Source organism: Neomonachus schauinslandi, chromosome 6, assembly GCF_002201575.2.
Source record: "Neomonachus schauinslandi chromosome 6, ASM220157v2, whole genome shotgun sequence".
Taxonomy (NCBI): Eukaryota; Metazoa; Chordata; class Mammalia; order Carnivora; family Phocidae; genus Neomonachus; species Neomonachus schauinslandi.
The window spans coordinates 85381304-85394233 of record NC_058408.1 but is presented as its reverse complement, the minus strand read 5'-3'; the positions used below and the strand labels follow the sequence as shown (position 1 = coordinate 85394233).

Genomic DNA, 12930 nt, shown 5'->3' with positions numbered 1-12930 from the left:
CTTCCGTCCTGGTTAAGATGGCGGCGCCCGGGGTCCTGTGGAGCGGCAGCAGAGGGTGCCGCCGCCCTAGGCGAGGTCGGGCCGCCCAGCGCGGAAGAACCGCCTCCAGCAGCAGCATCACCACCGCTTAGCAAAGAATTTCAGGCCCCGCCCGGGACGGCAGCCGCACCATGGATTCTTCCAGTTCATCTAACTCTTTCTCCGTCGGCTCCGCCAGTCCCGGCGCTGTCGTGCTCCTCTACTCGGTAGGCGCCCAGGGGAACGAGGCCCGGGGCGGGGCCGCGAGAGAGGACCCCACCCGCTCGGTCCCGGCCTCCCACCGGCCACGACCCCTGGCCCAAAAGAGTGGGTCCCGGGGCCGCCGAGGAGGGGGTAGGTGGTTGACTTGGTTTCCAAGGCAACGGTGTATTGCTGCGTGTGTAAATGTGTGTGTGCTTTTAGAAGTTTCTATGGCTGATGGTTCCTCTGGTTCCTTTCCACTCGTTCCTTCTCGTTCCTTCTCGTTCCCTCCACCAGGCACGGGGCCTTCAGAAAGCCCCTGATACAGGAATGAGGCGTGAGAATTGGATCTCCGTCTCTAGCCAGGGCTACCTGAAATTTTTATTAAACCGGAGAAACCTGCGGGTCTGACCCGGCCTGAGATACATCCCGCATGCGGCTCCCCACCCTGCCCTTTTGCTGCCGTGATGTTCCTGGAAGAAAAGTACTTGGCTTGTATGTGGGCATAGTTTGTAAGACGTAAAGTTTTTAATCTAGGAAGATTTGGAACTTCTGGAAATTTTTATTGCGTTTTGTCTTCCATGCTTACTTTTTTTGCAGAAGTCATTTTGGAAGACAACTAATGCCACCCAGCCTCTCCCAACTTGCCTTCCAACCCCCAGGCCCCTCCTCCCTCTCCTGATTTTAACTGATCTTTTTTGCCACCACAATGTTGGTCACTCGCAATTTATGTGAAGAAATTATGAGGTGAACCCTTTGTAGTTCTCAGGATTGCACAATTCTGGGGCAACGGATATATATTTTTTTAACCACTAAATTAATTTTTATCTACTTTACAAGGAAATAAAAGAATGCATTTTAAGAGCATGTTACTGTGTCCTGCAGGCTAGCGCCAGTTTCTGACTTTAATGTTAATGTGTGTCGGAAGGTCATTACAGGGAAAAGACAAAACAAGATAAACAAAAAACTCAGTTTCAAAAGAGAAGCGATATATATATAGGGCTATATATCGAGGAAACAGAAGTTTCTCTATGTTCCAAAGAATACTGGTGTGTCAGCTTGTTTCCTCGATGGGGAGAGCTCTGGGCTTATAATTGCTGTCAACTGTCCACTTCTGTGAGGGTTATTACTTTAACCTCTCTCCTCATTGACCTTCTCACCCCACAACTCTGTGGTAGAACTGTCTTTGACCTCATTTTCTGATTCTGCTATTCCAGAGCCAACTGTGGGGAAGCAGGTTGCTTAGTACGTCTGACTCGCCATAGGTAGCTTTTTCAGCCCTAAACCGGTTTGTGAGTTGACTACAGCTTTGCACCTGTGTATTAAAGGGAAGAGTTGGTTTTTTTACGTCCCCGTTTACCACTGGTTCTTTCATGATAACACTTTTGCCGACTTGTTCACATGAAAAATTAAAGCAATTGTATGTGAGCTTTTTCTGCTTCTGAAGCTGGACAGAACCCTCACTACTCTTGTGTGCATAGTCTACTTTTCATGATGACCTGAACTTTTTCTTCCTATTTCAGGCTGTCCTTATTTCAGCCACACTGCACACTGTGCAATACTTCATCTAATGTGAGAGTGGTGCTCAGAGATATTTAAGATACTCTTGATTGCAGCAAACATTGCAGCACTAGTACCTACAGCATCCTACTCATTCTCAACTTCCAAGATGTGAAAGTGAAAGCTCCACCCCTTGTGTCTGTGGACTTGAAAGAAAGTCATGGCAATGAACAATTACAGTTGATATAAGGCCAATGACTGAATCATGCACAGCATGTTGTGGGAGGAATAAGAAGGAGCACCTGACCTTCAGAGAAGGCTTTTAAGAGAAGGTGACACCTGAGCTGAGTTTTTGAGTTGTAACTCGAAGATGAGAGAGGAGAGGAAGACTGGCCTAGGCATCCATGTAAGAAAGCCACTCCTTTGCATGTTTGGGAGAACCAAGTAGTAAGGGTGGAATAAAGGAGACGTGAGAAACAAAACTAGGGATGTAGGCAGAAGGTACTTCCTAAGGGGGTTTTATGTATCAGGTTTACACACCCTTAAGGATAAAATCTTAACTTTCTAAGGGAACATTTCAGGATGATCAGATTTGTATTTTTGAAAGTCTAAGAAGACTAGGTTTCTGGAATGGTTATTTGTGTGGATAACCTTTACTTGAGTAGAGACTGTAGAAGGAGAATCTGATTGGAGAAGGAATCTGATGCCAGAGCGTGGAGAGCAGCAGAACACCATTGTAGTAATTCAGAGAAGTGATGAAAGCCTGAGGCAATGGCAGTGAGCCTGTGTAATATTTAGGACAGTGGAAATGCCGTGGCTAAAGAAATGGAGGTGTCTGATTTGGCACGTGGGCGGATGTTCATGCCTTTTGCTGATAGGAAATCTGGGGAGAGGAACAGGTTTAGTCAGGGTAATATAATAATTTCAGTTTGGGATGTGTTCAGTGTGAGATGCCAGTGGTAAAATTAATGATTTTTAACTTATGGATTACTATGTTATGGACCTGATAACATCACAAGGTGTGCGGTAGACATCCAGATAGAGTTTGGAATATGGTACCAGAGCAAAAGAGGAAGGTCTGGCCTAAATATATGGATTCGTCAGACATCAGCAAGTAAATTGTATGTGAGGCCATAGGTCTGCCTGCAGTCTTTCAGTGAGACCACAGAATGAAAAGAAGACTGGGGTTGGAGAATTACTGGTATACCTAGAACCCAAGCTATGGCTTCCTGTTAAAGTCTGAATGAAAAATCTGGACGCCTTACAACATCTTACAAGACCTCATAATTGCTACCTCCCTGAATTTACTAATCTTGCGCTCTGGGCTTCAACCACACCGGTCTTCTGTTTCTCAGACAGTAAGCATGGTCTCTCAAGAGTGTTCACCGTTCCCTCTCAGTGGCATGCTGTTTTCCCCTCCAGCCCGCCCCCCCCCTGTTTTTTTTGAGGTCGCTGCTCAAATATCCCCTCTCAGAGAGGCCTTACCCAACCATTCAATCTAAAGTAGCTCTCCAGTCACTCCTCGTTACTCTATTTCCTTTATATTCCTTTTCCAGTGTTGTGCTTACAGTAGTCTTGTACTGACTGTCAAAGCTGATTGTTAATTTTCCATGACGTTTGTGAGCCCATTGTTGGAACACAGACATTATTAAAAATTAAAGATTAAGTTTTATAAATTTACATTTAAATAAATTTTGTTAACAAAAGTAACAAATACTCAAAACTCAGCACTTCCTAATTATTTTACTAGATTTTACTATTATCTATGCTTTTGAGGTTATTTCTGTCTACGATACTGTAAGATGGAAATCCTATGTAATCATGGCTACTACACATCTCTCCCCAGCTCTGTGTTCAGTGAGGTCATGTCGGGAGCTTGAAATCTGCTGCCACGGTGGGAGTGTAAATGCCACAGAAGTTGACGAATGCTATAAATTAGGGCTTTCACATAAACACTCATCAGCATGCTACTGCTAGTATGCCTAAGTAAACTTGTTTATTTGTTGTCTGTCTTTCCTTAAGGGAGTGTAGGCTCTTTCAGTACACATTCTTTGTCTGCCTTGTTCATGCTTTATTTGCAGCCTGTGGAACAGCGCCTGGTACATTGTGGGCTCTCCATAACTATCTGTTGAATGAATGAATCCTCCAGAGCAGTCAAAAGGGAGGTACAAGGAGAAGCCAATTTAGCTACAAATAAGGAGGGGCTGCTATAAAAAGTAAGAGAGAGAAACAAAGGGGGGATATAACCTAAACCTTCTTTTTTGGGCTCCTCTTTGTATTGTGCTCCTAGATAAGTGGCCATGTAAATATATTTATTTTATGATGGTAAATACTTCTCCATCATGGTTTAGGGAAGGCCAACGAATGAGTAGTTAACACTCAACCCTAGCTGCGTGTAGGAATCACTGGGAGTACTTTTAAAAATCATTCTGATGCCCAGGTACCATTCACAGACCAAATTAATCAAGAATCTCTAGGGGCATCTGGATGGCTCAGTCTGTTAAGTGTCTGACTCTTTATCTCAGGTCTTGGTCTCAGGGTGTGGAGCCTACTTTAAAAAAAAAAAATCTCTAGGGGGACCTGGGCATATTTTTAAAGTGCCCAGGTTATTCTCATGTGCAGCCTGGGTTAAAAACTACTGGATTAGACATCAGGTTAGGACCAGATTGGGAGCAGTTTGAGCTTTAGCCTGTGAATATTGGGGAGCCATCAGCAGCAGAGTTCAGGAAGTGGCTGTAATTTATTTTTTTCATTCTACAATGATTGAATTCTTACTAGGGAATACAAAAACATATAAGACGCAGACAAGAAGTTTATAATCTTGTAGGGGAGATACCAATCTCCCCAATTACCTCCACAGACAAGAAGTTTATAATCTTGTAGGGGAGATAACAATCCAGGTTAATGAAGTATTTTAGATGCTGTTGGGAAAGGCTCAGTCAAGTCTCAAAGGAGAAGATGATCAATTCAGTCTCGGTTGAGGGGAGAGTTGGGAAATGGTACACAGAGGTAAACAGGAGCTGTGGTTGATGGCTAAGTATTTCCAGGTGAACAGTGCGGAAGGGTCTCTCCCTCTTTCTCCATCTCTCTCTCTCTCTCTGTGTATACATGTATGTATACTTATTTGTAAGTATTTTATATATTCATATATATATGTAACCTGTTTATAAATGCCCGTATATTGGTATATATAGTATTTCTCTTCCCAGCTGATTCTGATCCTTTTCTCTTTCCACCCCCAGGACCACTAAGTGGAAAGTCTCTGAGTCAACTTTTATCCCTAAAATTATATAATTTATGATAGTTTGTTACATTGTACCAAGTCTGAGTCTATATATAAACTGTCTATTGTTTTACTAATGAGAAATGTGGAATTTGAGAAGGTTCTTGAAACTTAGAAGTAGGGGTATAGTATGTTACAAGGACTGCAGTTTTACACCAGAATTCTAGCAGTTAGATTTTCCCCACATATATTCTCTATTTTTGTGGGCATAAAAATGTTCATGTTTGCATACTTCACATGTTTTACATGCTGCCCTTTTTATGTTGAGACTCATAATACTCTTCTGTTTATATTCTCATTATGCCTAGTCATGTTCTCCGTTTAACACTCTGTATCTTTTTCCATTACTTCAACATTTAGTCATTCAATTATGCTATATTCCAAACGCAGCTCAATGTTGGGAAATACAAAGAGGACATGTGTTTCCCACCTTCAAGATAATTGCATCTTAGGGAGATAGACATGCAAACGATTGCAGGGTTATGGCTACATACCCTAATAGATGTAGGTAGTTGTTAAAGACATTCTAATGAGAAAGAGTAAATCCCTGTGGGTAGCTCAAGGAGGGTTTTCACTGCAGTAATGCCTGAGCAGGAAGGGGAGGAACAAAAAGACCTTCGGGGCCCAGAGATGAGCATGTGCTAAGGCCCAGGAGCATGTCCACCGTGAATTGTATTGGGGGAAATGCAAATCACTTGCTATTGAGTAGACCTTGAGCATGGTGGCCAGTGAGTCTGGAGAGGGAAGGACAGGCCAGGTCATAGAGTTCCTTGTATGATACCACAAGTGGCTTAGGTCTTAATTCTGAAGGAGGTGGGAATCATGGAAGTATTTTAAGCAGGGAACAATTTAGTCAGAATTGTGTTTTGAAAAGAGCACATGGCAGCATGGAGGGTTGATTCAAAGGGGCAAGGAGACCAGTGAGGGGGCTATAGTGATAAAGTGCACAGGCTGGACCTGTGACTGAGGAGTAGTCCTGCTACATCCTTAAAGGCCACCTGGACAGGATTAGATGGATTGTGGGTAAGGGTGAGGGAGGAGGGGTCTAGGGTAAGGCAAAAGGGATATATGTGGCATGGCAGTTGTTGAGATTTCTGGGAAATAATCAGGTTGTAGGATTGTGCAGAGGAGAAATGAGTTCAGTTTGGGAAAGGCCATAGGTGAAGTGTTTGCAGATAAATGTGTCCATCAGGAGCTCACATGGGCAAAGAGAACAGAGCAGGAGATTCAACAGTGTGTATAATTAGTATCTAAAGCCAGTTGAGTAGGTATGAGGACTCAGCACAGTGTATGAAGATAAGAGGGTTGGAGATGTTAACATTAAGGGAAGTGGGAGGAAAGAAGGCATATTTTAGTTTTGGGAGGAAGTTTTCCCCTCAGGTTGAAAATCGCGGGTTTAGAGCAATGAGATGGATCTTCTGCTGTGACAAGAGTCATGAATCAAAAACCAAAGTAGGAAAATTTCAGGATGGTTGGAGGTGGGGAAAGGAGGGAGCCCTTGAGAATGGTGTCAGGCTGGAGGGAGGTCTAGGAAGATGAAGACTCGAAAGAGACCAGGGTTTAGTGATTAAGTTCGAAAGAAATCATAATGTGTGTTGCATTTTCTTATAATAGCAGTGCATGAAAAATAATTCATATGTCCATTATTAAAAATAATACAGTGGAAGAAACTTAAAGGGAAGTGTTTATAACATGAAGTGGAAAAATCAGGTGGCAAATCAAAATGTATGTGTGTCAGGGTAGGGAATGTGTCTACCTGCCCAGACAAAAAAGCATTCACTAAAATGGACACCCCCCCCCCGCCCCAGGTCATTGGACAACAGATGATTTTAATTTTCTTCTGTGTGCTTTACTGTATTTTCCAGATTTTTATAATGAACATACAGCACTTTGGTAATTAGAAAAAAAAATTTTTTTTTTGGCTTTAGAACATTTTATTAGAATCCTTTTGATAAAACCCTATACCCGTTTAAGATACAGTAAAGAAGTAAAAGTGACCTAATTGCTATTTAAGTGCCCCAGACTCTCTAAGCGTTTTTTTCCCCAGTAAGTTGACCACTGCCCGCACAGGTCTATTCAAGAAAGATGGAAGTGCCTAGGGTCTGCCAACCGCGGGTAGAAGACAGCCTTGTGTTGGCAGAACCCGTGATAGCCAAGGAGAAGGGATGTGGCTCTTGGCTTCTCATCACAGCCCGTAGATGGAAGGGCGCCATGCATTACCAGGCACCCCTGCCATCTCAGCAGCACTTCTCCAGGAGGGTAAAGGCCAAACCGCAGCCCTTCAGTCACCAGGGAAAAAAAGTATTTGAGGAAGTGGCCTCCACTAAAATGTTTTAAAACAATATTTAATACAGGAAAATGCTTGTAACATACTTGAAAAGGCAAGATAAACTATATTTGGTATGGTCCACATTTTGAATAAAAGCCATGTATTTGTGTAGCTGTGAATGAAAAAAAAAAAAATAAGGAAACTAGGAAGTGGTAAAGAGTTATTCCTGGGGTATAAAATTGTGGGCAATTTATGTTTACTTATATGTTTCCATGTTTCCAAACTTTCCATAGTTAACATGGTGAGTAGTGTAGGATAGAGGTTAGGAGCAAGTTCTGTGAAGCCATAAGGCTCACGTTTGAATCATGCCTCTGTCCTTTGCAGAGTGGAACGCTGAGTGAGTTATTTGGGTTCTCCATCCCTTGGTTTTCCCATTGTGGAGGATCATTCCCGTATTAAGGAAGCGTGCCTTGGAATAGTGCCTGACCTTTGGGAAACAACTGTACATGTTAGCTGTAATTATCATTTTTACTATTATTACTTATATAATCAGAAAAACAAAATTTTAAGAATTAACAATTCAGTAGTCATTGGTAGCCTGATAAACAGCGGTTTCAGGGACTGGTTGGATGGAAGCTGAACTGCAGGGAGTCAAAAGGGGGTAAGAAAGTAGTCAGAGCAAGACAGACTGCTCACCAATAGCTTCTATGGGAGCACTTTTTTCTTAACTGAATTTTCCTTTTATTTGCACCCATGTATTTTTATTTGATTTGACATAATTTTGAATTTCTATTGTATGCTTTAATTTTTAAAGCTACGTAGAAGAGGCAGACAAAACAAATTTATCAATGTGCTTGATAAAATTGGTCAGATACAATTGATTGTAAAGTTGATCAGATGATTCTAGAGCTTAATGTCTCAATCTTTGCTATCTTTGTTAACTTTCCCAGAGGGGTACTGGCTTTACAAAGATAGCAAGCAGAAATAATAAAATATTATACTTCAATCTCCATTTTTTGATGCCAACTATCATTACATTTCCTTTTCTTAGAATAGGAAGACCTATTATCAGTTCACTGTGCTCTTGTTCATATGTCCTAGCATAAAAATGTTGGCAAAGATGAAACCTTAACCAGTGTAGTCTCTCATCTGTCCTAATTTACTTTACAGTATGTTCATTACTTTCTTTCGTTTGCCTTACCCACAGAAGGAGCTCAAAAAATGGGATGAATTTGAAGATATTTTAGAGGAGAGGAAGCATGTCAGTGACTTGAAATTTGCAATGAAATGCTACACACCTCTTGTCTATAAGGGAATTACTCCTTGCAAGCCAAGTGATATTAAATCTAGTGTTCTCAATTCTGAAGAAGTTCATTATGTCATTAAACAGGTAAGTGATTCCCTCTTCAACCAAAACCAGATTTGTTCATTGTCAAAAAGAAACAACACAGGTCCACTTATACATAGATATTTTTTCAGTAAATACAGTACTGTAAATGTTTTCCTTATAGTTTTCTTAAAAAGGCTTTCTCTAGCTTATTTTATTGTGAGAATACAGTCTATAATGCATGTAACATCAAAAATACCTGTAAATCAACTGTTTATGTTATCCCTAAGGCTATCAGTCAGCGGTAGGCTATTAGTCAAGTTTTGGGGAGCCAAAAGTTACACGTGGATTTTTAACCACCTAGGGGGTCGGCACCCAGCCCCCACGTTGTTCAAGGGTCAACTGTAGTCTGACAGGGAACAATGACAGTTGTACAGTCAATTACAATGAAATAAGATACAAGACATGCTAGTGGGAGCCCAGTGTACAGGGGCACTAATTATAGGGCAAATAATTTGGGGTAGGGAATTAGAAAGGTGACTTTTTTTTTTTTTTTAATGATGCCTAAAAGATGGTTAGGGGTTTTCCAGGTGAAGTGGGTGAAGAAGTATTCCTAGCAGAGCAAATAACTTTTTCCCCATGGTTAAATCTCACTGCACATTAAAATTGCTGGAGAAACTTTCAAGAATCCCTGTGCATAGATCTCACCCCCATATGGATTAAATCAGAATGTCAGGGAAGGAGCCAGACATCCTAGGAGTAGTTTTTAAAGCAGCCCAGATGAGGGGCGGCGCCTGGGTGGCTCATTTGGTTAAGCATCCAACTCTTGGTTTTGGCTCAGGTCAGGATCTCAGCGTCGTGAGATCGAGCCCGTTGTTGGGCTCCATGCTGGGTGTGGCACCTGCTTGAGATTCTTTCTCCCTCTACCCCACCCCCGCTCACATTCTCTCTCTCAAAAAGAAAAAAAAGAAGCAGCAGCAGCCCAGTTGGTTCCAAAATATAGCAAAGTTTGGGAACCACCAGTATATTTTAACAACTAGAGAACATGCATAGTCACAGTACTAGAAGCAGTTCGGTATGACCAGACTGAAGAGAGCAAAGGAGGGGTAAAATGGTAAGAATTTAGAGACAGGGGCCACATCACAAAGGGTGTTATAAACCCAGTCAGAGGGGGCACCTGGGTGGCTCAGTCAGTTAAGCATCTGACTTCAGCTTGGGTCATGATCTCAGGGTTTTGAGATCAAGCCCCAAGTTGGGCTCCCCACTCAGTGGGGAGTCTGCTGGAGATTCTCTCTTCTCCGCTCTCTCTCTCCCTCTGCCTTCCCCCTACTCGTGCTTGCTCTCTCTCTCTAAAAATAAATAATAAATAAATCTTTTTTTTTTTTTAAGATTTTTATTTATTTATTGAGAGAGATAGTGATAGAGAGCATGAGAGGGGGAGAGTCAGAGGGAGAGGCAGACTCCCCGCTGAGCAGGGAGCCCGATGCGGGACTCTATCCCGGGACTCCAGGATCATGACCTGAGCCGAAGGCAGTCGCTTAACCAACTGAGCCACCCAGGCGCCCAATAATAAATAAATCTTATAAACCATCCTGAGGAATTAGATTTTAGCTTACATATAGTGTAAAGCCATTGAAAGGTTTTAGGTTGGAGTGTGGCCTGATCAGTTAATATTTTAGAAATACCATTCTGCCACAAATGGAGACAGGAATTCTGGTAATGATGCTCTTCCAGTAATCCTTTTGTGGGATCCCAGTTGCCTAGACTGTAGAAACAGAGATGGACAGATTTAAGAAATTTAAGAGGTAGGGGTGTCTGGGTGGCTCAGTCGGTTGTGTCCAAGTCTAGATTTCGGCTCAGGTCATGATCTCAGGATCGTGAGATTGAGCCCTGAGTCAGGCTCCGTGCTGAGCATGGAGCTCCGTGCTGAGCTTAAGATTCTCCCTCTGCCCCTCCCTCCTCCTCTCTCACTCCCTCTCAAAAAAGAAAGAAAAATTTCAGAGGTGGAGTAGACCTTACTTATGATCAGTTGGGTGAATGACAGGAAGGAAAAGAGAGACAGGATGACAGAAGCATTCACTGAGATGGGGAACTTAGGAGAGGGAATGGGCTTGAGAGAAAAGCTAAGGTCTGTTTTGGACATGTCATTTGAAGACATCAGATAGAGGTATTCAGTGGGCACGATTACAGCTTCCTTATGGCCGGCCCTCCCTGTCACATTGTCCAGGTGCTCCCAGGCTTTGAGATTTATCTGTAGAGACCGTGCTCCGTTGACTTTTTTTTAAGATTTATTTATTTGAGATAGAGAGTGAGCAAGAGAGAGAGCGCACACGAGCAGGGGCAGAGGGAGAGGGAGAAGCAGGCTCCTCGCTGAGCAGGGAGCCCGATGCGGGGCTCCATCCCAGGAGCCTGGGATCATGACCTGATCCTAGGGCAGACGCTTCACCCACTGAGCCACCCGGGCGCCCCTGTCTATTTTCTTCTGATTTGAATGAACATAAGACCTATGCTCATCCTTTTGGTTTAATCTGTCTGTCATGATTTGTCTTGGGGAAACTATTAGTCCTCTCTGAGTGGGCCTATTTCATAAGTGAAGTAAAGTTTCCTCATCAATTAGAAGCTAAAGACAGTGTTTCTCAATACTGGCTCTTTGTTAGAATCACCTGCAGAACTTTACAGAAAGTTAACTCTTATTTTCCGCTACTATGTAAACTCCATGAAGGCAAAAATTTTTATCTCCCTTATGACTCTCTTTTTTTTTCCTGTATTCTATATTTTTATCTCTTTTTTTTGCTGTATTCCTAGTGCCTAACACATAGTACACATTCAATAAATACTTCTCGAATGAATGAATGAAAAAGAAATGCTTTTGTCCTGTCCACAGAGATTCCGATGTAATTGGTCTGGAATAGGACCCAGGCATCTCTTTCTTCTTTTTCTTTTTTAAAAGCTCCCCAAGTAAATCTAATACACAGCCAGGTTAAGTATGACTGATATAAGCCAGTGTTTCTCAAACTTGGCTGTGCTGCTGAGAAAAAAAAAAAATCACTTAATGTAAGTAAATTGGAATTGTTCTAAACTCAGGATTATGCAACACAGCTGGGCCCTCTGTGTTACCCAAGAATTCCTTATTTCCCTGGGGAACTCTCTCCCGGTCTCCAAAATGGAAGTATCAGTGTCAGCCCTATTCTTTCTGAGCCTCCAACCTTCGTCCCTTACCCTCAACAGGTGACATTTCTTCCTACTTCACAAAGACAATGTAAACCATTATGTGACAACTCCCAACTTCTATGATCCAGCTACTAATTTGCCTGCATCTGATACCCTCATTCTCTTCTTCCCTCCTGTTAAAAAGGGACAGGGAGCTCTTTCTCCTGTTGGAGTGCAATCCCTCCCCTACTCCTTTGCTCTGAACTTCACCTGCTCCATCCTCCCCAGGGACTTTGCTTTATTGTCTGTCCCCTCAAATGTCTTCAAATTCTTCCTCTTCATTAGCTCTTTACCATCATCACTGAACTCGTTCAGTCCTCTTCCAGCTGAAATCAACCTTGTTTGGGCATATTCCTTCTCTCCTTATGACTCAGCACTTCCTTTCCTAATTGTACTCTACTCCTGGAAGAAGGCCGCTGTGTTTGCCATACTTGGGGCTGTACTTTCTCACCCTCCGTGTATACACAGCTCACTGGGATCTGGTTTCTAACCTGCTGTAATTGCTCTTTCCAAGACTGTGAACGATTCCTTCCTGATGGCTAAAATCAACCTTGTTGACATCCTTTGTAGCCTTTGGCACACTCTCCCTCCCTTTTTTCTGTGATACCATATTTTTTCCCCCTTACCCACCAAATCTTTTTTTTTTTTTTTTAAGATTTTATTTTTAAGTAATCTCTACACCCAGTGTGGGGCTCGAACCCACAATCCCGAGATCAAGAGTCGCATGCTTCAACTGAACCAGCCAGGTGCCCCCCTCCACCACCACCACCAAATCTTTTTGATCATTCCTCAGTTGTCTTTATGGGCTTCTTTTCCTTTGCCTGTCTCTTTAAATGCTGCTATTCCTCAGGATTTTGTTCTAATCCCTTCTTATTCTACCTACTCACTAGGCAGTTTTATTTATCACCAGATTCCTTATGCTGATGTCTCCCTATTATATTATATTATATTATTAAATAATATGTTATAAATAACAATATGTAGTAAATTGGTATCTATTGCTTCAGCCCAGATCTCTTTTGAGTTTCATACATATATTTTTGTCTACTGGAATACCTACTTGGAAAACCCAAAAGCATCTTACATTCAGGATGTCTGAATCAAGCTCTTTGGCCCCCCCAC

General features: G+C 42.3%; 1 protein-coding gene across 3 annotated transcripts in view; it reads left to right on the top strand.

Moving 5' to 3' along the window:
• The first annotated feature begins 9 nt into the window (after positions 1 to 9).
• Positions 10 to 12930, top strand: part of GNPAT (glyceronephosphate O-acyltransferase) — a 33607-nt gene continuing 20686 nt past the window's right edge. For all 3 annotated transcript variants that reach the window (XM_021696121.1, XM_021696123.2, XM_021696122.1), the window contains exons 1-2: positions 10 to 245; positions 8479 to 8661. In XM_021696121.1, the coding sequence (XP_021551796.1) occupies positions 171 to 245; positions 8479 to 8661 (258 nt within the window). In that variant the 5' untranslated portion in view covers positions 10 to 170. The remainder of the gene's footprint in view (positions 246 to 8478; positions 8662 to 12930) is intronic.